The sequence below is a fragment of the Phaethon lepturus genome, unplaced genomic scaffold (assembly GCF_000687285.1).
Source record: "Phaethon lepturus isolate BGI_N335 unplaced genomic scaffold, ASM68728v1 scaffold10307, whole genome shotgun sequence".
NCBI lineage: Eukaryota > Metazoa > Chordata > Aves > Phaethontiformes > Phaethontidae > Phaethon > Phaethon lepturus.
The window spans coordinates 27,055-52,969 of record NW_010549818.1 but is presented as its reverse complement, the minus strand read 5'-3'; the positions used below and the strand labels follow the sequence as shown (position 1 = coordinate 52,969).

Below are 25,915 nucleotides of genomic sequence, written 5' to 3'. Positions count from 1 at the left end.
ATATCACACAGTAAACTGTAATACTTGACACTTATCTTTTCATCTTATGAACACTTTGCAAACATTAAGTAATTCTCATTTACATTGAAATGACAAATAGGACAGTAGGACACATCTGTATACTGTTAGCTATTTTACGCAGGCTAACAGGATCGCTTTTCCTGTGCAGATTAGAGTACAAACTCTGTCTTGTATATCTCCATTTAAAGGTGCCTTTTTCAGTGTACCAGTGGCCACGCCAGTGGGTATGGCAGTATCTCCGCTCAGCTTTTCTGATGGCCACCTCTTCCTGAGCCCTAAGTGACATTGAATGTGTTCATATCAGGGCCTGATCCTGTAGATTTTGAACCCAGTTAACAGATCTAGCAAACCACTGAGGAATGGCAATGAAAGAAGAAGTGAGGAGATGAAAAGACCCACTCCTTCACTCATGAATTTTTTGTTTTCTTGTCTGATAACTTGTCTGTCTGCTATTCTGTGTAACCATTCATCCTTTTGTTTTAGATACAAGCAATATCTAATAGGAAGAAACTTTCCCAACTGACTTCATAGAGTCTCTTTTCACTGTTTCTGTATCTTCCTCCAAGCACCTGATACTGTTTCCCTCTGAGGATAAACTAGAGCAAATTTAACATGTTGTAGATTTTATGTTGTTTCATTCCTATGTAACCTTGTATGCATACATGCATAGTTTGCACTTAAAATCAACTGGGGAAACAAGCTCACTTATTGTGTAGGTAAAACATTTGCCTATCCTTCTAGCTCTCTAGTCTGCCAATATAAATGCTGTGATGAATGATATGTCAATAAAGTCCAAATTGTAAAATATACTGAAAGCTTTTACCTCGTTAGGCATGTGCTCAGATATTTTCAGATGACTCAAAGGCCTCCTCACACCATGAGCCCTGCTGGAGGGATATTGTTGCTGGTGTTTTGGGGATGGCTTTTTGGTTGTTTGCTGACTGATTTTTTAAATTGCTGTCAAGTATTAAGTTCTTGGGTTTTTTTCTGTTGACTCCAGTAAACTTTGGATCGGGACCATCAGTGAGGACTTTTCTGCTGTCTTAAATAAAATGTTCATTTTTAGACAGTCTAGCACTATGTGCAGTACCTTTTCCCTAAATTTTTTTTCATTCTCTTTTAATTCTTTTGTAAAATGTCCACCTTGTGCTCCCTGTGACCATGGATTGTCCATGTGATCTCTTTTCTCTCTTGACAATTTTCTGCATGATATTGAAATGATGAAACTTTATCCCATCTAATTTTTGTTCAGTGAAATGACAGTCATAGAATGTCATTGTCATTTCATTGTCTTTACTGTCATAAATATAGCATAAATCAGTGAGACACCATTAAAGTGCCCATCTCTGCTAGACACTCAGCTGTCATTTTAAAGGTATGCTCTTATTCTTTCTCTTTCTATGCACTTCAGAGATGACCATTGAAACCATGCTATTTACGTGCCTTGGAGCTGAATATTTTTTTTGTTTCCACTGTCTTGTCCTCGGTGATTGCACATGTTAAGAAATCTCATGACAGAAACCCCTGAAGAATGATATTCAGGTAGTCCCACAAGCAGGGTGAAACAGTACATAGTGTTTTTCCACTTAAGCTGTTGAGGGTAATGTTTTGCCTCTTTCAAAAGCATCATACTAGTCATTCTTTAGATAGTGTGTCATCCTCCACTAGGGCCACAAATATATAGAGAAAAATGAGAAGTCGTGATAGTTCATTAGTAAACAGTACTAGTCGATGATTCAAGGCTCTCAAGTTACATCAGAGAGTGGGTATGTCTTCCTAGTGCAGCTGGAAGTGAGATAGTGTCCTCCCACGATGACGGGAAAAGTAGTTACATCCCAAGTGCAGCAGGAAATATAGCCTGTTGAACACAAGAGTGGATCTGAGAATTGTTAAATCAAAGCAAAAAGCGTGACAGCCTTTCCACACCAGAAATAACTGACAGCAGGAATCATAGCCCTGGAGAGCTGCATCAACAGAAGAGGAGAGAGTGCAGCAAGAATAACATGGGGAGCAACAATCAGCAAGGAACAACCAGCTGTAATAAAATGGAGAAACAAGACAGCTGCATCTCAAAGGGACCAGAGCAGCATGAGGGAGGAGATCCCAGACAGAACTAAAGGAGTCATAGCCCTAGATGAGAAGTCACAGCCAGATAAGAGAAGGGATGAAAGGATACCGAGGACACTGTAGAGAGCTAGATAATATCTGAAGTTGTTTCCGTCAGCCTGCTGCATGCTTTGAAGTGTGTTGGTTGAAGATCCTGGCAGCAATCAGAGCAAGCAAGGCCAGTATGATGGAGTGTAACTATAAAAGTACCCCCAATAGAATATGTCTTGGCAAGTGACAAACAATATTCAAAACAAGGAAGAGGATGACTGGCATAGGGAAGAATATTCTTTTTTTTCCTCCTTGTAAGCAAAATTAATCTCAGCAGTGAGATCAGTTACTGGTCCTGGTTTCGTAATGCAAACAATTAATTATTTGCTAAACCTTTGTATGTACAATTTCCTTTTCCTTCTTAATTCTGTGCCACTTCTTTAAAAATGCTTTTTCCTGCTTTCTGTGTCTGAGTGATGGAAGGAAGATATGTTTCTAATAGTAATAAAGGGGGACTGTGCTCCCTGCCTCCCTTCAAGGGCAATGTTCTTGTTAGGAAATCTGTTCAACTGAAAATTTGCACAAAGGAGAATGCTCAGCTTCCCTGTATGTTGCAATAACAGTCCTGGCAAAGGAGAATTTAAGAAATTGAAAGCAGTGGCTTGCTCACCCTTTTCAATGTAATTCTTTGAAAATTTACGGTGTAACAGCCAATGTGGAGAAACAGGAGGGCTAACTGTAGTCACCGGAAAGGCTCTCTAAAAACTGTGCTTTACTTGTTCCTCAGGCACTGGGAAGGATATTGGCACTGTAATAACACAATAAAACAAAAAAAAAAACCCAAACATCTGTTCTGCCCAGTAAAACCAGGTTTGGTATCAGAGTGAAATCCACTCAGTTCATGAGTGTAATGAATTTGTGGCAACATGCGTCTATGAAATGACCCCAGAAAAGTGAGAGCAGCTCATAAACAGTGAATGAAATACTAGATAAATAGTTATAAACAGTAAAATAGGTTTTATTTTTAAATAATCACATAACTAAATCAGTAGCATAAGATGGCATCCAGCTAGTTAAAAGTCTTACAATACAATCCAGGTGGCTTTCCAACCCATTATTCCCTTACAGCAGTGTGAAGGGGGAGCTTTTTGTTCTTCCTGACTAATTTAGCCGTGATGTTGTCTGTGAATGCCATTAAGTCCTGGGTGCGCATTCGCCTGATGCTGGTTTCTGTTCCATGACTTGCGAGTGCAGCAGGTCAGTGCCCAGGTTACAGAAGGTACTTTCAGGAGCTATTTGTTCGTAATGCATTGTAACGGAGGAAGTATCTTACAATGAAAATAATTTATTTCTGTTTAGATAAAAAGGTTGTAAGTCATTACTGCTCTCAATAAGAAGGCCATAGAAACTCAGAGTCAATGAAACCTTTAGGTTCAAGTGCAGAGCAGCCCAAAGAGTGCCTGACTTAAAGTATGCAAGCTGTCCCACTCCAGCTGGTGGGTTCTAGTGCATAAAACTAGGCAGGTGCTTCAAGATACTTAAAGTACCTATTTTAAATCACAGAATCATTAAGGATGGAAAAGACCTTTAAGATCATAAAGTCCAACCATCAATGCAACACCACTATGCCCACTAAATCATGTCCCGAAGTGCAGTGTCCACATGTTTTTCGAATACTTCCAGCGATGGTGATGCCACCACCTCCCTAGGCAGCCTGTTCTAATGCTTGATCCAGTCTAAACCTTCCCTGGTGCAACTTGAGGCCATTTGCTCTTGTCCTATCACTAGTTACTTGGGAGAAGAGACCAACACCCCCCTCACCACAACCCCCTTTCAGGTAGTTGTAGAGAGCGATAAGGTCTCCCCTCAGCCTCCTCTTCTCCAGACTGAACAACCCCAGCTCCCTCAGCCGCTCCTCACAAGACTTGTGCTCCAGACCCCTCACCAGCTTCGTTGCCCTTCTCTGGACATGCTCCATCACCTCAATGTCCTTCTTGTAGTGAGGGGCCCAAAACTGAATACAGTATTCGAGGTGCGGCTGCACCAGTGCTGAGTACAGGGGCACGATCACTTCCCTACTCCTGCTGGCCTCCTTGTTTCTGATACTGCCTCAAATAAGGCATTTGAGCACCTTCGTGACTAAAAAAAAAAAATCTTATTGACCTTTTACACTGTTTAGCGTATACTAAGAGTATTTACTGAAGAAGAAACATATAAACCACTGTGTGGTATATAAAGAGCTACTCACCTACAGTGCTTCAGGAGCATTACATTCCACATGCTGGGGACAACTGTATTTGGGTTTGATTGGAAATATTAAAAATGGAGCACAACTGTTAATAAAAGCATTTTATTTTAAAGAAGAGCTCATTGGACTAGATTGCTCTGTCAGGCCGATACAAGGCAGAGCAAGCGGGAGGATGCAGACTGTCGTGGTTCAAGGCTGTCTTCTGCTTGTTCCCTGTTGAAAGGTAGCAGCAAACAGCAGCTCCCAAGTGGTGGAAGAGGTGATCAAAGCAGAAATGGCAATGGTGGCTCAAGACATTGTGCCCTGCCATCATTTCTCATACTTCTTTCACGACTGGGAGTAGAAGGAACAGAATAGCACATCCATGCCTCAGAATCATTAAGGTTGGAAAAGACCTTTAAGATCATCAAGTCCAACCACCAACCCAACACCACCATGCCCACCAAACCATATCCTGAAGTGCCATGTCTACACCTTTTTTGAACATTTGCAGTGATGGTGACTCCCCCACCTCCCTGAGCAGCCTGTTCCAGTGTTTGACCACTCTCTCAGTAAATAAATTTTTCCTAATATCTAGTCTAAGATGTTTCCATGGCTTAAAATAAAGTGGTATTGATAAAGTGATTGTACACTTGGTTGTACACAGCCAATACGCCAGAGTTCCTGAAATGCACTGGCCTTTTCTGCTTCTCTGTCTCTACTTTATAATGATTATTTTCAGCAAAGGGCCAAGCCGAAAGTACCCTTGTAAGCCTTTACAGGTAGTTTCTGTTTTTGTCCCTGAAGGAGTCCAAAAAACAACAATGCCCGAGTAAAGGCAAGGGATGACTTTTGCTGACACACATCCTAGTTCAGATCAGTTAAACAAGAGCAACAATTAGAAGTACTAATGTAACTTGGAACAAATTGTAAGAATTAGAAATAGAAAATAAACCGGAGGTAATGAAATAGACTAAAAGGAAAAAAAATTTACATAAGAATAAGATCAATATTTTGATCAAAATTTGATCATGCAGGCCTGCAGTACTTCTGTTCAGGAGGGAGCTCTCTGGAACCACCTCTGCCGCACTGTTTTGTTGTTGTTGTTTAAAGGTATGTTTAAGTACTGGGTAACTTCTGAAGCTTAAAAGAGGTATTTTAAAAAAGAGAAAGTACGATGGCATGTTTAATTATAGTTAGCTGCAAATCAGTCTTAGGCAAACGGATTGAGATTCTTATGTGGTATCTAGCGAACTAAAAAAAAAGGTATATTAGTTTTCATGCTTCATGGAAACAAACCTGGTCAAGCAGACGTGATTTCAACCTTTGATGAGATTAAACATGTGGTTGCTAAAGATGAATTATGTTGAGACATAAATTTTTAAAATCTTTGTTTTATTATGGCATAATAGTCTACTTAAAAAAGACCAGTTCTATACCATATCACTACAGAACACATTGGCTGGATTAATAGATAGCTATCAGATCATACTGATCTCCAAGCTAGTCATCAGTGGAGAATCATCACAAAATCTGACTTCTATTTTACTTCATTTTGGATTCTTTGTGGAGCTGGTTGGTAAAATGGTGATGCATTTCCTCTTTGAAGTGAAGTAACTGTGACCATGTAAACACTTCTGTTAGTACTCATCATAAAAGGGAAAATCTTTTCCCATTACTTCTAATGGAAAACATGGATTTGTGGTGCCAGTTTTATTATTACAAGAGATTCTTAATGTAGTGGATATTAACATACGCTAGTTTGTTTGCTACTTAAATTCTGATGTTGGCCCATCTATGTAAATAATGTCATCAACCTCTTGTGTTTGTCCATCCTTGAAGATTTCCTCTTACAAGCAGTTAATGAAAAAGTGTAACGTGCTTTTGTCCTTGCCAATGGTGTCAGTACATGTAAGAGAGATTTTGGTGGCGAGGCTACATAAAACTCCTGTTGTAAATGGAGTCCCAATAGCGTTTTGTCTAGGCGACTGATATGTTTTATTATTCAAAGAAAATTATGTGACAATATCCACCTGAAGAACATGATCAGTTATGGTCATTTACTCCTGAATTTTGTTCTTTGTGTCATGTTCCTAAAATTTGCAACAGAATTTATGTCCAAGACAAACATTTCACCGAAGCTGATCTTACTATCTGACCATTTTGGTATTATCCAGCTCTAGAACAGCTGTGTTTGTCAGAATAGAAAATGATTATGATTTCCCAGTGAAAAGCTCTCCTTGAATATAATGTTGCTTTTTCAGTGATGTTTTGGCATCAGATAAATGGCCTTACAATCTATAAAAACAACATAAGATGCCTTTATGCATCTTTGATGATTTAGCACAGTACATTACATGTTTATAGGTATATTTGCTGATTTTGAAAATATTGACTCAACCATATCATGAATAAAGTTTTAAAAATAGCATGTTTAATTTGTTTATTAAAATATATTCTGATTTTATTGCTGAGTTCAACAACACATTAACTTGTGGATGTGCACTGCTTGTTAAGCAAATATCAATTGGAAATTCTGTATTACTTTAAAAAGTAAGGAAGATAAATTAAATGACTGGTTTTTTTTCTAGTCTGTACTGTTAAAATCAAGCAGGGATAGTTTTTGGGGCTCCTTTTAATGAATGTAGTCCCTTTTAATAATATGTTACCAAGCGCAGGGAAACCCATCACACCCAAATTCAGCCAAATACACAGTTACTTCCTTAATTTTACATGTGTAAGCTGTGGAATTTAAGTGGGGTTGATTATGTGTTTAAGGTATTTCACTGCGTCACTAAATCATGGCCTGGACTAAGAACTTCAGGATTAGAGTCATACTGTCACATTTTGTACTAGTATACTGCATAGTCTGCATATCCCTATCTCCTCCCATACTTATTTTTACAGCTTTTATGTGGGTTTTCCAAAGGGAAAGCCTTTAGGAATTAATTTGAACACTTTACATTTCTGCCACAGGGAAGAAATCAAAGGCACATGTTTACTCATTTAAACAAATACATTCTGTTATCCTAATCAAATAAGGAAGCATTCACACTCATCAAATTCACATGCATTAAGCTTCACTTTTCTTGTAGTATTTGGAGGTACCGTTGGAGAATACAGAAAATAGCCAAGCTGCTGTATTACAGTCCTCAGTTTCTGAAAATGAGAGAGAGATTTAGTGCTGGTGACTCATGATACAGTCTAATTAATTCCTTGAAAAGAATTTCTCAGAGACTACTTCTGCAGTTCGCAGAGATGAGATATTTTGGATAGAAACAGCTGAAGAATTCCAGAGAAGGTTTTGCAATTATCTCTGCTTTTACAGCTTGATAGAAGGACTTTAGCAGAGGTCTCTCAGGGCCGGCCACAGTACCGTGTTGTAGCTGATGGCATGAACAGGACACGTGTTCTGCGACCATCAGGGTAGTCTACCATGAAAGATGGTTCAGATTGCAAAGGTAGGAAGGTAAAATACATTTCAGCATGACCTTCTGAGTTGGAGCTGAGGAATGGTCGACTTCTCCTCTTGGGGGAAAAAGGAAAAAAGCAAGAGTGTATGGTGAATACGTTTGCTTAAGGAAGCACACATTAAATGCAACACCTGGATTTGAAAGTGGTTACCCGGTTTTCAGTTGTCCTTAGAGGAGAACTAAGGGATGTCCGTTGATTTGCTTAAGGTCACACGGACATTGCAGCCAGACTTCTCCCATCTCTTAGTCCTCTTCTTTAAGGTGCTGAGGATGACAATTCATTTAATTCAGTGCACTTAAAGGTACTGTGGCACAGCATCTCGGTTGACCACATTTTTGAATAATTCATTTACACACATGTACACTATTCTGTATCTGCATTTGAGTAAATTCTGCAGGTGTGACTTAGTCAAAACACATTTTTTTGTGTTAAATTTCTCCAGGATTCAACAGACTTAATTTTGGTTTTTTTTAATTTTATGTAAGAGTTCTGTAAGAAGTATTTAAATGCCACATTTTTGCTACATGTTTGATGTACATTGTTCTTTCACTTTAATTCATGCTGTGTTTTTCCCAATAAGCTAAATTTCATAGGGCATCCAGCTGTGGTTGCTTAGTACCAACAAAGAATGATTGTTTTGGAAAACGTGACTTGGATATTACTTGTTGGCTAGTGTTCACATTACAAAAATAATGTGCAAATGTGCATTCTTTGTGTGAGTGCTTGGTAATGTGCTCTTCTAATACTTGAAATGAACTTAGAATCAAAGGATTATCTAAGATTTTGAGAAATAAAGAATAATGTATGAATCCAGGAACTTTGAACTGAAATGAAATTATACTCATTTACTTAAGAACCCATTTGATTGTGGATACCCCTAGGCTTCTGTGTGACAGAGTACTGTAAAATCATGTTCGACGTTAAAAAAAACACAACACCGTGATCTGTATGCTGCTTTTATTAAACTTGCAGTTATAAAAAATGTCTTTCTTCAGCACTTTTTCTGAAGAAAAGATACATTTCAACCATTATTCAAAATATACGTATTAACCAAAATCTGAAAGTTACTGTGTGTTCTTAAGTGATTCTGCTAAGGTAGTTCATGCCTGACTTGAGTGTATAGAGCAGGTGTGGCTCTGGGTTACTGGTGAGGGGCCGCATCCTGGCCCAGGTGTAAAAGGGGGACTCGGTTTTTTAAGGATATAGCAGAGAAATGCGGTGAGTTATTTGTATTGGACTTTGCTGCTGAGCAATGGGTTGATTCCCATGCTCAGTTTATTCTTTGTAACAGATAGGTTGCAGGAACTATCAATTTGAGGTAGGTATATGGGAAATACTAACTAAAAGAGCTGACTTAGTTGTTAGAAAGTCTGCAGAGCTGGGTGGCATCCACCTGCACCCTCTGAAGGTAACCAGATGTGGAGCTGCAGAACTTCTGGCAATGGGACATAGACCAAGCTTACAAATGGCCGCTGTGCCAGAGAATTGCTGGAGCCAATGTACGGAAGGGGCTCCGGGGGAAGTCCTGGGAGCTGTAGACCATGATGAGTTTGACTTCTTTCTCCAGCAAGGTGGGGACTCTGTAGTATATAAAGAGTAAGATAACTGAGTGGATGTATAAATATGTTGGTCTTGCCTGGAGATAGCTGCTGCAAAGGGAGGCTCTGTCTCATTAACCAGCTGGAGTTCTTGGAGGCAGTCAGTAGACACTGGATTTACAAAAAGTCTTTGACATGGCACCTGGCTTATAGCTCAGAGTAAGTAGTTTAAGGAGGGAGCTATTTAATGTGCGTGTTACGTGACTGATTCATTAAAAAAAAGAATACTAGTATGTGTCAGGTATATATTAGTAGCCATCACACTTTGTATATTGATACTCATCCTAAATCAGGAACTCTTTAGGAAAGAATGGTACCTTTCTTAGTGTCTGTATGTGGTCTGAGCCTTGTTTTAATCAACGAAGATGAAGGTGATTATGAGAAGTTATTATTGATAATAAAAGCTTTAACAATAATAGGAATAAGATCTACTGTAACTGAAGTAGAGGATAGAGTAACTCACATTTCTCTTAGCTAGAGAGAAAGTAACCTAATCTTGACTTGCAGGAGTATGAGCAATATTAAATAATAACTGTATAAAAAATAACTGTATAAAAATAACTGTAGGCCTCCTATCTGTGTCCCATCATATTTGAAAAACAAGCAATGCTATTACATATAAATCAAGACTGATTTTGAACTGAGTGCTATACAATAGAAGAATGCTAGTAAATCACCTGTATTTCAATGTGTTGTGATTTTTTTTAAATGAGAGAAGAAAAAGCAAAACGGTTTTGTGTAAAATTGACATATTTTTATTTTAGAAGTTCAGTTACGTAATTTTTGTTGGTAGTCCAATGCTCCTCTCCTCAGCACCTCACTCTCCGCTTACACCTTGGATACCATGGTCGTGTTTTTCATACCAGGATACTCCTGATTTTAGTTTTTATCTCACAAAAGGGATTTTTCTGAACTAAATCAAAATAAACAGCTTTCATTCCTAAACAAGGATTCCGAGGTAGACATTCCGTGAAGAAGAGGTATATTGGGGTCTGTATTACTGATATTTGGTGCTGCGTGAGATAAATGGATAGGTGAGCCTGCAAGATGCTGTCTCAGACTTGCAAACTCAGGGAGGTGTTTTTGCACTGTTTACACTTTCACATTTTCTAAGGTTGCAGGATAAAATATATTCAGAGAGATTCATGTCATCTCACTTGGGACATTCACTGTGTAGACTCCTGTAATTAACTAGTCCTCTGACCTCCCTGTATCATCAGTGAAGATAAACAGGCACTTTTAGGGTGAAATTAATCTGTCCTATTTTAGGTGCATGTCTTTGGATGAGCTGAATCAGGAGGTGCTGAAGTGCTTGCTTCTCTCTCCATTGCCTTTAAAGGGAGTCCTAGGCAGCTGGCTCAGCTGGACACAACTGAGTAAGCATCAGATAGCTACTATGTAGGCAGCTGCGTTCAGTCAGAAGAATCTCAATCCTATGGTTAAAACAAAAACAACAAAACACACAAAAGCAGAACCAAAAAGAAAAAAAGAAGTTGATGTTGTAGGAAAAAATGACAAGTTTTGGTGGGAAGGAGGATGGAAGAGCTATGCTTTTTCAGGGTCAGCCTTTTGTGCTCCCTTTTCTTCTGCTACTCCAATGCATTTACAAAGCGAGAGATTATTTCACCCTCACAAGAGTCAGCTGTAGCTCATGGGTTCTGTTGGTGGTATTTTTCTCTCATGAGTTCTTTTTAGAATACCGACATAGTTTTTGGTCCTGAAAAGAATAATGCTGAATGAGTTTACAGCTCATTTGTACCTCTTTACACATAGCCCCTTGCCCTTGCCTCCTTGCTTCTGCATAATCCTTTGTGCCGGTTTACTGATTTTTATGTTGTTTCCTTCACTGTAACTGCTTCACCAGTTCATTATTGTGAGTGCTTTTCTTTGCTGTCTGCTCCCTTCAGCATCCACCTTCAGCTAGCAAGGACACTGTCCTCTCTTCAGGGCCCTCTCCTGAATACCTACCTTTGCTGGTTTTCTTATATGAAAGTATGACAATGTAGAGTAAACCAAGATATATGATACATGTTATATGACTGTATATATAGAAAAGGTTGGTGTCACACCAGTTTTGTATCTCCACAATTCAGAAATTCTTGAGAACTACTTACTAGTACAGAACTTGTGTAACATAGTGGGGAATCAGTCTCTGTGTGGCCTTTTTGGACAATGCAGTTGAATTCATCTCATCTCACTGTAGATGTCTGCAGTGCAGATATGTACGTATGAGCTAGTCACCTAAGGCTCTTTTTGGAGTGAATTACAAGAGATGAGTGCTTTTAGAGTACAATTCAAGAATCACAGGATCACAGAATCACTAGGTTGGAAAGGACCTTCAAGATCATCAAGTCCAACCATTAATCCAGCGCCACCATCTCCCCTAAACATCTGATCTGTCTGGAGGTCCACATTAAGATGAGATAAAGTGCACCCAGAAGTGACTGGTGCTGTTCAAGGAAGTCTAGGCAACTAAAGTAATTGTAGGCACAGATGCTCCAGACACCTGCATTTAGTCACAGAATCACAGAAATCACAGAAACACTAGGTTGGAAAGGACCTTCAAGATCATCAAGTCCAACCATTAATCCAGCGCCACCATGTCCCCTAGACCATGTCCTGAAGCGCCACATCCACACGTTTCTTGAACACTTCCAGAGATGGCGACTCCACCACCTCCCTGGGCAGCCTGTTCCAATGCCTGACCACTCTCTCAGTGAAGAAATTTTTCCTAATATCCAATCTAAACCTCCCCTGGCGCAACTTGAAGCCATTTCCTCTTGTCCTATCACTAGTTACTTGGGAGAAGATGCATTCCATCAGTCAGATGCATCCCATCCTGTATGGCTGTATAACAGTACTGTGTAGTATGCACTAGTCATATTTTTGTGGGTTCGTACTTAAGACTCACTTTTTTTTCCCTGTTAAAAAAATTCTATTTGGTACTTTCTTTGGTATAAGAAGTGATTACAGGATGCAAGTTGCAAGTGAAACAGTTAGTTTAAGAATTCAGACATAATAAAATTGAATCATTCAGTAAGTTAGAGGATTAAATTAACTTACAGTAATTGTGACCTGTAGTGATTTCACAGGATTAAAAAAACATAGGACTGAGTCTTTAAAAATTAGTTTCATTTAATCTGAGATGAAGGTTACAATCATATTATTTTATATTGGCATGGATAGAATTAGATTTGATGCTTTAACTGTGACTCTGCATTTTGTAGAGTTCAAAACCAAGTTCAGCTCACACATAAGTGAATTTTGCTCCTGATTTTAATTATGGATGGTCTTTACCATGGTGTGAGTGTGCAAACAACTTTCTTCAGGGAAAGAAAGAGCATAAACTTACAGCACTTCAGCCAGTGTGTGAAGATTACCCATGAGCATGCTTTTTCCCAAGAACACTTTGCAGAAAAGGACCGTGTGTGCAGTTGATTTCCATGGAGTAGCCGATATGTTCTACCTTCCTTTCCTATAGCAGTGCTGAGGATGAGGAAGCTTCAGCTGTGTCATAAGTTATATGAAGAGCATGCTAGGTGATCTTCAGCAAATTATTTCAGTATGATGTGCCTCAGTTTCCCTTTAATTTCCAGGATATTGATATCAGTGTCCTACAAAGCACTTATGAGATCTGGTAATGAGCAGTGCTTCACCAGAGCCAGGTAGTGCCATTAATCATTGACTAAATATTCAATGTATTTGTCTGAATAGGCTTTTAGTAAGATGGGGTACAATGGCTTAAGGTGAGTCAGATTTAACACTGTCAGGAACATAGGTATGTTTTTTTTGAATAGGAAAGAATTGCTTTCCACTAGACCTGTTAAGCCAACGTGTTTTACCTCTTGACAAGGTACTGAGTCATCCACTGCCTGCAGGAAAGCACTTAAATCATCAATGAATGGCCATTCTGCCCTGTAAGAGAGCCAGGTTCACTTCTCAAGACTCCATACGTCATTCCTCAGTTGGAAGAGCAGAAGTGGCCCTGAGAGTGAAGTGGGGAGCAGATCGATTGCATGTCAGGGCATTCAGGGAACGATGCTGACAGGTTCCAAAGAGCATCATAGAATCATAGAATCTTTGGGTTGGAAGAGACCTTTAAAGGTCATCTAGTCCAACCCCTATGCAGTAAGCAGGGACATCTTCAACTAGATCAGGTTGCTCAGAGCCTCTTCCAACCTGACCTGGAATGTTTCCAGGGATGGGGCATCTACCACTTCTCTGGGCAACCTCTTCCAGTGTTTCACCACTCTCATTGTGGAAAATGTCTTCCTTACCTCTAGTCTGAATCTGCCCTCTTTTAGTTTAAAACCATTACCCCTTGTCCTGTTGCTACAGGCCCTACTAAAAAGTCTGTCCCCATCTTTCTTATAAGCCCCTTTGAAGTACTGAAAGGCTGCAATAAGGTTTTCTTGGAACCTCCTCTTCTCCAGGCTGAGCAACTCCAACTCTCTCAGCCTGTCCTGATTTAGGATTTTTCTGTAGGGTTAGGTCTAAGTCAGAGAAGCTTTCAGAAGGTATGGAAGTGCAGGTCCTCTGGACTCCATCTAGTTCACTGCTAGCAAGGCGGATAGGCAGTGAAAATGCTAGCACATTGGGCCATTCATATGACCCCAAGGCCATGTGTTCCATTTCTTCTGTGACTGAACTTACTGCACATACCTTCCTTATCTCCCAGGACTTTCTGGTTAGAGTTATCCGCCAAGCTCCTTTTTCCAGTAAGCCCCTCTTCCTTATGCCATCTACCACTTCTCTGGGCAACCTCTTCCAGTGTTTCACCACTCTCATTGTGGAAAATGTCTTCCTTACCTCTAGTCTGAATCTGCCCTCTTTTAGTTTAAAACCATTACCCCTTGTCCTGTTGCTACAGGCCCTACTAAAAAGTCTGTCCCCATCTTTCTTATAAGCCCCTTTGAAGTACTGAAAGGCTGCAATAAGGTTTTCTTGGAACCTCCTCTTCTCCAGGCTGAGCAACTCCAACTCTCTCAGCCTGTCCTGATTTAGGATTTTTCTGTAGGGTTAGGTCTAAGTCAGAGAAGCTTTCAGAAGGTATGGAAGTGCAGGTCCTCTGGACTCCATCTAGTTCACTGCTAGCAAGGCGGATAGGCAGTGAAAATGCTAGCACATTGGGCCATTCATATGACCCCAAGGCCATGTGTTCCATTTCTTCTGTGACTGAACTTACTGCACATACCTTCCTTATCTCCCAGGACTTTCTGGTTAGAGTTATCCGCCAAGCTCCTTTTTCCAGTAAGCCCCTCTTCCTTATGCCAGTTACTCTGGCATTTTAATCCTTCTCCCTGCAACCCATTTCTCTTCATCTCCAGTGAGAGTGCCAGTGTTTGGTGCCTTTCCCTTTCTGACCCAGAGCTGGGAATGTATTGATTGCTTCTGCTCTTCTGATCAATGTATTGCTGTTCTCTGTTCTGTCTGCTTTCAAAGTGCAAGAAAGGTTGAAATAAGTGGTTTCATCCCTTTTCTTCCTCCCATTTCTTTTTCCTCCACACCAAGGGCCACATTTGCTCACATTTCTCCTTCCTTCTCCGCAAGATATTTTTTTCCCCTTGAGATCTTCTGGTTTTCTGTTTTCTACTTTTTCTTCAGAATTACTTTCCTTCTCTCCTTTCCTATAATATCCTTTGGCAAGTAAAGAAGGCATTTGCCTCCGCTGTGTGGGGAAGATGGCAGAGCTGGGACAAGCATATTGTTGTTCTGGAAGCTGTAAGTAAGTAGGACTTCCAGATTTTCTGAAGGTAAATAACTGGTAGAAAGTACTTTTAAAGTAGCTGTGAAAATGGATGGATCCTCAGAGAATAGTCCTGTCTTTGTGCCTTGGATCTCCTATTCAATCTTTAATTGCATTTTTATTTTGTTTGATGTGTAAGGGCCATCCATAGTTCCATTCAGTGTGGCTAAATGTTATGTGCGAGAGCAATTTTTAAAATTTTTTTTAACATGTGTCTGACAGTTTTTGGTCTCTGGATAAAAAAAGACTTGGTGGGCAAGATCATATGAAGGTATATGCTTGCTTGCTTCTCACAGAAATCAGTAGAGTTAAGGTGCCTATGTAAATATATGCCTGTTGCTACTATGTGAAATTTAAACTATGAGGAAGAAACAAGGGGACACTGGCATACCAAGAACTGAGTAGGAAAAGGGATATGTGATGAGTGGAAGAATGTCTTTGTTGTTAAGGACCTAGACAGTTCCCTTTTATATATTTTTGGATCTTCTACAAATGCTTTGGGTTGCCCTGCCCAAGTTACTTATGGGATAAATAGGATTTATCTGTTTCTTAGATTATTTTTTATCTGCTGTTTATCTACTTAGACAGATGTGCTGGTTTTGACTGGGGTAGAGTTAATTGTCTTCATGGTAGCAAGTATGGGAATATGTTTTGGATTTGTGCTGAAAACAGTGTTGATGATTCAGGGATGTTTTGGTTGTTGCTGAGCAGGGCTTACACAGCGTCAAGGTCTTTTCTGCTTCTCACCCCGCCCCACCAGTGAGGCGGCTGGGGGTGCACAAGAAGTCGAGAGGGGACACAGCTGGGACAGCTGACCCCAACTGACCAAAGGGATATTCCATACCATATGATGTCATGCTCAGCATATAAAGCTGGGGGAAGAAGAAGGAAGAGGGGGACATCCAGTGCTATGGCATTTGTCTTCCCAAGTAACCGTTACACGTGATGGAGCCCTGCTTTCCTGGAGACGGCTGAACACCCGCCTGCCCATGGGGAATGGTGAATGAATTCCTTGTTTTGCTCTGCTTGCGTGCGCGGCTTTTGCTTTACCTATTGATCTGCCTTTATCTCAACCCACGAGTTTTCTCACTTTTAGTCTTCCGATTCTCTCCCCCATCCCACTGTGAACGGAGTGAGTGAGGAGCTGCGTGGTATGTAGTTGGTGGCTGGGGTTAAACCACGACAACAGATTTATCTACTATTTATCTGCTTAAATATTTCTGAGGACTTTACTCATTCAGCTCCTCTGGTGAAATAAGGGTAATAATGCTTCCTGACCTTTGGTCTTGTCTGTTCACGTAATAATCCATTTCAATAGGGATTATTTTCTATGCTACTGTGTGTTCCAGGCATGATTGGTGTCCCAGTAAGATTAGGTACCACCATAAACACATGGAATAGAGTTAATAATGTAAACACCGTCTTTTGGTTTATCTACTGTTCATTTCTATAAACAATTACAAATATCTCCTGAATTTATTTTTTTCGCTTCAGTTACTTTAATAGCTATATATTATTTGTTATTGCTGCCTATTTGAAGAACTTGTCTTGTTTTCTTAAGATTTACTAATAATTTACTAATCTTTTAAATCTATATCTTTATTTAAAATGTTGGTTATTGCAGATAATTCCTTCAGTACTTCAAAAATAGGCACTATACAAAAAAATGAGTAGAACTTGTGTTAAATGGTCTAAAAATTGGACAACTGTTAAATTCCAAAACTATTTTGAACTTCAGTCTAGTGGGAAAGGACATAAAATGTTGTTTTAAAAGCTGAAGCTAGAGAAATTCAAATTAGTGAAAAGGTGCATATTTTCATTGTGAGAATAAATATTAGTTCTGAAAAGTTATGTAATACAGTGAAACATTTTCCTTTTCTTGAATCTTCCTAAAATAGATGCTGTTGTGTAAAGAAAAGCAATAGGGTTTTTACCTAAATTACTCTTTGACTTCTGTTAACGCAGAAAGTCAGTTTATGTTGTTGAAATAGTACTCTGGCTTTAGAACCTGTCAATTTTTGAATCTGTGAAATGTTTCTCTTTTTTTCATTTTCTAATTGAGCGTTAGCCTAATTCCTGAACCTGCATCTGTAGCTGAGGTTGTTGAGTCCTAGCATCATGTTTTCTTATGGCCTTCGAGTCACTGACTTTAAATCAAAAGTGTCCTCCCTCTCATGCGGCGATCAGTACTAAGTATAACATTTGATTAATGGGATTGGAAGGCTGGTTGTCTTGAAATTGGATTGCAAAGTGGAGTATTATAGCTAAATCATCAAATCAGATCTGCAAAGTTATTTGTGCTTGAAATAGAGGACTTGTGCAAGGGGAAAATACACCGCAGTTGTGGTTCTGAGAGGGAGTGAGAAAACACAGAAGGGATGCCTCGAAGAAAGCTGCTCTGGCAAGTATATATCTGTTTCTTGGTGTAAGTACTAAGAATTAGAATCAACTGCGAAACAAAAGAAATATTTTAGATCATTCTGTTTTGCCTGAAGGGGCAAAGGGGTAAGAATTGGTATAAGTAGAGGAAGAGTTATGCAAGCACTTATGTGTTTGCATGACAGTATGGGAAATAAGCTGACTCTTAATATGTCAAATATCCGGATCTTATAAAATTCTTATGAAGATGATCCACCTCCAGATCATCAGATCTTGAAGGCTTCTACAAAGGAAAGTAGTATCACTAAATCCTGATTTACAACAGTATAACGAAGGTAAAAATATTGTGACTAACCACTGTGGTAGAATTCAGCATGGACATTCTTTTTTGCCCTCATTTAAAGCTGTGCGGTACTGCTGAGTGCACAGAAGAGCTGGAGGCAACCAGCTGTGGAGCTGACACATCCATGCTCCAGCAGCGGAGAGAGTATGTTTTATGATCTGCACCTTGTTCAATATATGGGGCAGGATATTAACAATAGTAGTCTACTTCCTCACTTTTCCTTGTAAGCATTTGCATTATCTTCTCTCTTTTCACTCCAGCACAAATAAAGGTTATATTAATCACAGGTTTCTAAGATGATAGTGTTGGATGGAAATGCCTACTTCAGATTGTTATTGTTGTATAATACTGACATGCAAAAATGGTAACTTCTTTTTTTCTCTGTTCTTTCCCACAGGGTGCAGCTCTAATTCGAATGTTGGCTAACTTTATGGGTCACTCTGTGTTTCAAATGGGCTTACAAGTAAGTAAAGGCATTTCTGTCTTTGTGTAGCTGTGTATGTCAAGCAGTTTATCTTGCTCTCACTTTTTTTCATTTTGAACTGTATTTGCATCTATTTGTGGAAATGTTTCTTCAGGACCACCTGAGGCACCAAGATGTCCCTGTTGCTGAATTTGATGGAAGATGCTGGGCAGTGTAACATATGTTGTGGTGCCCCCAGTTACACCCATATTTCTTGATGTATCAAGCGATTGCATTTTAACTGGGACTCAGTTTTGTGTCTGTTTTGTCTAGTTTGCCACATAAAAGCCATTTTAGCCATGTGGCAACTGTGTGAAGGGTTAGCTGAGGAAAGAGTCACTTCTCTTCAATTGTGGTTGCATGCGAGTATGAAAATAATAACAAATGATGTCAAGCCAGCTAGAAAATACACAGCCCTAAAACTAGTAACTCTTTTCAGATAAATATTTTTTCCTTCCCTTCCCCCATAGCAAAATCCTTGAGCTTTATTTTCACCTTTGATAAGCATGGAGGGCTCTCTGCCTTAACAAGGTTTTGAAAACTCACTCTGCCTTGTAAAATAAATTTAAAAAGGTAACATTTCTGTACGAAGAGAAAGAAATTCAACATGCTGATTACCAAGGATGAACTCTTTTCAGCAATAATTCAGCACAAATGAGTGTTTCATAAACTACTTAAAAACAAACAAGGGAAAGCATCGAAAACAATGTGACTCCCTCTATTCCATTGAAATCTGCTTGAGTAAATCATGTTACAGGCAGCTGTGATTGATGAATTATGTATGATGCAGCCTGCTACTTAGAAGTGTCCTTTAAAGTAAATTGATGTTCACCTGAAATACAATTATGCTAAGATGGAAAGAGCAATCAATCTTATCTGTTCTTAGTAAGCTTTTCATTTTAAAATTTAAATAAACTACATCTAGGATCAGGTCATTTTTTAACAGAATAATTCTACCTCTAACCAAAATAAATTGGAAGATAAAATATAAAACAAAAGTTAAATAAATGCACTGGTTATGTCAGAGAGGTGTGTTCTGTGCAATAAGCAATGAAAGGAAACCTGCTGGGGAAATACAGCTTTTTGGAGAGTTTACAGGACATTCAGGTTTTGCAACATAACTTATTCACAGGACCCAGTTGGATGATTTTCTTAGTTGTAATAGCAGGTCAGATCAATTAGATAATCTTCTTGTCAAGATAAGAAATCTTGAAATCAAAAGTTTCCTTCATAAAATCTTCTATATATCAAGGGTAAAACCCTCATCTCATTTAAGCCAATAAGACTTCTGTCCTTAGTCCAGCGATCTCCATATTCCAGCCAGAAACTTTTGCCTGCACAGATGCATTCATATGGAAATTCAATAGCTCTTTTTCCCAAAAAAGCATTTCACTCAGGGTTTTAGAAGGCAAAGTTTTAATACATACATCTCAAACCCTGTTTTTCTATTTTCTTCTACATTTGCCCGAGAAATAACAGTGTGCAAGTTGGCTGAAATAAATTTAGAAAAAAGTTCAGATCAAAGAATAGGGCTATGCAGGGATTAAATAATCATAATTACTATAAAGTTGTAATGGAGCTTTGTTTTTTGATTTGAATGGTTTCCTATTATTTCTGCTTTTCACTGGTTCTGCTGTAAATAGAAACTCTTCAGTTTGCTAATGAAAGTCTATGAAAAATCTAACTGTGAAAATCTGACTAGTGAAAGATTGGCATCAGTTCAGTAGGCAGATGATATTCCAACTTCTTTTATAAAACCTGTTTGAAATCCAGATAGAGATTTTCCATATGTATGTCTCCAAGTTGAACAAAATAAAACATAAAGTTCATAAGCTTATTCATAAGCTATGAATTTTATAATTGCAAATGTCTGTCCATCATTTAATTCTTTGTGTTTTGTGTAGCTAAAAAAATAGTGTTCCTGCACTGTAGAGTTGGGAGGATAGCTCTGCTAATGATAAGGGGAAATGGAGGACTAATTCACCCTTTCTATTGGTTTAGGCTTTTTAGCACTTTACCCCCGGTACTATGATTTGGGATTTAGCATTATGTTGCCTTGAATCCAGTTTTATCATGGAATTCTGATATTAAACTAAAAGACCTTTCTCAAGGATAACTGCAAAATCAAGTAATACTACTATTTATAAATCTCTTCAAATAATGAATACTCTGAAAGTGCCCTTGATGGTTCATTCCTCCTGGGTTATTCTAATGGCTTGCTGGGTAACTGAGTTCTAAAGGACCGTCGATTTATCTTATGTGCTTTGTTTTCCATTAGACTCCAGTACATGGAGCACATGAGTGTTAATAGTATTAACATTGTTTCAGTTATTTTTAGTGTATTATGTGTGTCCTTAAGTGTTTAATACTCCTTAAGAGTATTCCTGTAGTCCAGTTACACTAGCATAAACCACAATGAGTAGCCCTTTACTTGTGTTTGTGTTGAGTGTTTGTGCTTTCATCGAAATCAAGATATGATTCACCATCTAATTAAGAGCTACAGAATTAGAGATTTTATATAAGAGAAGCTACAACAAATACGCTAACCTTTGGGTTAAGGGGAGGAAAAGATAAAGTTTAGAGCAAGAAGAAAATGGGATAGCTACCTTTTTTGTTCATTACCACTTTTTTCTTAATCTAATTACATGCTATCACCTAGCAGGTGGACTTTTTGAAGAGCAGATCAAGATACCCCAGGGGAGAAAAATTTATGTCAAATAAAACAATAAATTTTGTTAAAAAGTTGAAGAAAAAAGTTGATGGAGGAGAGGGGGGCTCTTTGCCGGGTATCCTTTAACAATGAAAATGAGCTGAAGCAAATGTACAAAGGTGCCCATAACCCCTACAGTTCAGGAAACCGTTCTATTGAGGAGTCTGCGAGGAGGTAAAATTGTGGAAGAAATGCTCAGTTTTACAGTGTAGGTGGGTTTGGAGAGATTCATATCTGTCGAGAATAACTAGCCTGTTCCTATCCCAGTAAATATACCATGAAAGAACATTGGATTGTAGTGTGGAAGTTCCATGATAAAACTGCAGCCAAAAGGCTACCTAGTGAAGGTACGATTTTCTGGAAACCCTTCAAAGACATATGATGTCTTGAATCATGTGACATTTTCAAACAGAATATGTAGTAACAAAACCAGAATTTTCTCACTGTTTTCACATAGCACTCCAAAGACAAAACCAAAAGAGAACATATTTATATTGGCTGTAATGAATAATTGAGTAATGGCAGTAATAGCCACAGCTGGTAACACTACATTAATACAAGAAAGTCACAGGTATTATTTTTGTAGAGAATGTCTGATAAACCCTTCCTTCTCACAGTAGGTGATTCCTTTCTTTCTAAAAGTCCTGACATATTTCATGATATGCAAAGTTTCTTATGCTCCAGGGAAATTCAAGAGGTGAACATCGTTGAATGCCAGTACCCTTCTTACAAAGTGGTGTTGCTTTTCAGTCAAAAAGCCATTAATCAGCTAGGACAGCAATTAGAGTATGAAGAGGCTTGGTCAGCACCACTGGCTCTGATTATGTTTTTGAACTGCATAGATTGGTACAGGAAGAAGCTGTAAGTTGGCCTTATCATTCAGTCATCACTTAGGGCAGTAATATGCAATATAATATTAGATTTGTGTGAGATCTTCATCTGTAGGCTGTTGTTCCTAATCTGTGTACTTGAAACAGGTCGTTGCTTACATGACTGGTGTCACTATATTGCATTTTCTGGAAGGGTTTACTGCTTTTTGGCAAGGCATTTTTTTTTTTCACATTAAATGTGGAAAGAAAGCCCAGTGATTTGAAGGTCTGGTACTTAGATGTGTGTAAAGAGGCACCTCCTGCTCTGTAACGAGACGCTTCTGCACTGGTTTATTATAATTTTTCTTACATTTGGTTTGATTATTTTGGAGCCTCATCTCTATTACTGTACGTTTGTCAACACTGCATTTCATTTGCCATGTGGCAGCTCATTGATCACATAGATCTGTATCCTTTTGAACTTCACTTTCTGCTATGTATGTGTTCATCACTCACTCTGATTTAGTGCATCATCAGCAGTTGGAATTAGTTACTGTAGGAATCTATGTTTCTGTGATAAATTAACTGCTTTTGTACTTTAGGTTTCACGTTGTACATTTGGAAGAATTTCCATGCAGTGCTTTGGATATACGCTGTCTTTTTTGGTGCTATTCAGTGGCCACTGTATTGAAACAAATTGGTCAACCTTTCAGAGGAGCTGTCTGGGGAAATGTGACATGCAAGCTGTTAAATACAGCAAGGTTCAGATTTCAATCACTTTTTGCTATCATAAACCTGGCTAGTTAGACTTTCTTTCATCCGCACTGCTTAGTATTTCCTGCTTTTTAGACACCTCTGTGCATGCCTGTGTTCTGTTTGAATTGTGGCAGTCAATGTGAAACCCTATCAGAACCTTTCTAGGTGTAAAATAAAGCTCTAATGTGCTATTTTCCATATTCTAGTAGTACAAGAAAGGTATTCATCTATTTCTGGAGTATTATTTTATAACCTATTTTTTACATAGTATATTAAACAGGTTTCAGTGTACCCGTTTTATCATACATATTATATCTTTATTCCCAATTCACAACAGTTTGCTGTATACGGTTTAAAATGAGACATTGTTAGAGACTTCTTAATAGAGTTTTCTGTAAAAACAAAAAAAATCACGCATCTTAGGATCAGGCTCAGTGAAGCAATGAGCTGTGATGCTGTCTCTGGATCAAGAGTGCCCATGCAAGTACCTGGAGTCTTCCTCTGCTCAGGATGTGACTTTTGCCACCAGCTGGAATACCTCAGGTGTTGCAGGTCACCTTGCTGGTGCATTTAGTAGATGTTGAGTAAAGTACTTTTTAGCTAATTCTGCACCCATCTCCTCTGGTTTAGAAGAGCACAGAGTGTATGGCCCTGATGAACATCAAAGTATCACCATGGGCATACTAGCTACCACCCGTCCTTAAGTTAGTTGCTACTGATCCTTTTATTTTTGAAACTGTCTCACTTCTACTGACAGTTGTCAACAAGGTAACTTGAGCATGTTAAAAGCAGGACATAGGAAGTCATAGGAAATCTCAGAGGAGCTGACGTCACTGTTTTCTACACTGCATGTCATATGAGATTGATAACATCTTTCACCTTTTCTGGCCTCTCAGCATTTCTTATTTCTAATTTACATCACTCTGGATTTTAGGTTTACATTTGTTAAATCAATTCAGTTGCGGACTTTTTCTGCAGCTTTTTCCACCATGACTTAAGTAGGTCAGTAAAAGTTTAATTAAGAAACTTCTGTAACTTGCGGTGTTACAATATTTTTTTCCTTTGAAAGTGTTAAAGTTGTACAGTGTAGTAAGGGGCCAGACTCGCGTATCACTGCCAAAAATGGAAGTCCTTCTTCTAGCTCCAAGAGGGTTTGAGTATGCTATGTGTATACCAGAATGCTTCTGTTTAAGGAAAAAGTGCAACTGAAGATGCATAATTTAAATGTATAGTTACTGAGAAATGCTAAAGTTAATTTTTTCTGTACATTTTTTTCCTTTTTTTTTGTACGCACCTTAATCTGGATTTTTAATTATGGAATTGCCCAATGTGTTCTACATAGCACAATGTCTGATTCAGTTCACAAAGTGACCATGCTAACTGAGTTGTCCTTCTATTTAGTAGTTTTGTGTATTTTTCATTTGCTTTGTAACCCCAGTTCCTAACAGCTGCATACAGTTTTCTTAAATGCCATCCGGTATGGTATGAAAGTGCATCACCAACAGTTAGTGAACAGAAAACATAAACCTCGTAGGGAGGGAAGGGGTGGTGCTAGCCTCATTTTATGAATGGAGATCTAGGCTCACAGAAATTTAAGTTAAAATTTGCACAAGTATGGAATATGCAATATGAGATGCCCAGTGCAGCACTTTTCCCTCCCATGCATGTTAGCACTTATGGATCAGAAAAAGCACAGCTTCCATTGGCTTCGCCGTCAGCTGTGGGCGCTCAGCGTGCTGCATCTCAGCCTCGGGGCACCTAGGTGGGCCTCCAGAAAGTGTTGATCATACAATTAATGTTGCTTTAAATAAATCAGTGAGAGTGGAGTGTCGGCGCATTTTGGGGGAAATTGGACCAATGTGATTAAAACAAAAAAGGTCCGTGAAATTTAAATATCTATTTTGGAACCCAAGAAGATGTTCTGTCACAGTATCTAGCGTTATAAACTATTTCAGGTACTCAGAACAGACTTCACACCGGGTTCAGTCAGAGTCCAGTTCTGCTACAGATCAGTCCGCGGGGCCAAACGCAGCGCACCCACAACTGTAGCGGCCACCCGTCATGACTGCTGGTGGTTTTTGCCCAATATGACTCAGGTGCTGTGCAGAGAGAGCTTTCCCCTGAAATGTTGCATTAGCAGAATATTCCTGTTCAGTTATATTAACTCCTTTCCTTCCTTTCTGCTCTGCTTTTTGTCCCCAGAGCGTTTGGATCAGGTGAAATGTTGCATTAGCAGAATATTCCTGTTCGGTTATATTAACTCCTTTCCCTCCTTTCTGCTCTGCTTTTTGTCTCCAGAGCGTTTGGATCAGACAGTTTTCTTCCCCGGCTGTCGGGGGTGGCCAAGGGAAGGGAGACTCGGGCTCTTCCCGTCTGCTGCAGGGCTCTCGCCTCGCCCTGAGCCCCTCGGCTGTGAGCAGGTGGGTGGGTGCAGGGGGACAGAGGGGCTTTCCAGCGGCTGCGTCACCTAAAGTTGATCGGCGCTACGAAAAAGCGCATTCCTGAAACGAGATCGCTTTCCTTCTGACCTTTAGACCTGTGCTCCAGTGCATGGGGACAGCAGAGCTTTTCAGAGGAAAGAGTGACGAGAAAATGTAAAATGCGATATTTTTTCATACTTTCTTTCTGGTGCTGACTGAGATTTTGGAGAAGAATTCGGTCTGAGATGGACTTTTTGAAGGTAAGGTTTCAGCTCAGTTACATCTTGGCCACTTTGGAGGTCCCAGCAGGGAGAGTTATAAGCAGTGCTGCTGAACTTTTTTTGTAGCAGGCGATGTCCCCAGCGCCCACGTTCAGGGCAGGGTTACGGTCGGTGTCACCTTTGTTGGGAGGAAGACATGCTGTCCTTCAGCTAGGATAAAATGTTACTTTACTGTTCTGTTGCTAAAGCCTCTTACAAAAAGAAAAACAATTAGTATACACATGATTTACTGAACTTGTTAAGTTAGTTTCCTCAGAACACGATGGCCCTTTATGACGATGTTACAGTCAGACGTATTACAGCCAGCGTGTGCGTATTCACTTGGTGTGCTTTCAGTGAGCTGCTCTTATTTTGTTACATGTGAAATTCAGTTATGACTATTTTATCTTTCATTTTTATTATAGGAATTATTAAGAGGAAGAATGATAGGTATGACTTCTCAGATAACGTCAGGGGGTTGAACGGCTATTTAAGAAAATGTTTGCTTTTGGAAACAAATTATACTGTTTTTCTTATAGGAGCTCGGTGACAACCTTGCCTCTGTTGCTATGAGGCAGCACAATGGACTTTTCAGGGTGCTGGAAGTGTATG

At 39.2% G+C, this 25,915-nt stretch overlaps 1 protein-coding gene across 1 annotated transcript in view; it reads left to right on the top strand.

Moving 5' to 3' along the window:
* Positions 1-25,915, top strand: part of LOC104623321 (thyrotropin-releasing hormone-degrading ectoenzyme-like) — a 137,501-nt gene that overhangs the window by 97,844 nt on the left and 13,742 nt on the right. Inside the window, exon 6 of the mRNA XM_010290374.1 lies at positions 18,283-18,348. Within this exon, the coding sequence (XP_010288676.1) occupies positions 18,283-18,348 (66 nt within the window). The remainder of the gene's footprint in view (positions 1-18,282; positions 18,349-25,915) is intronic.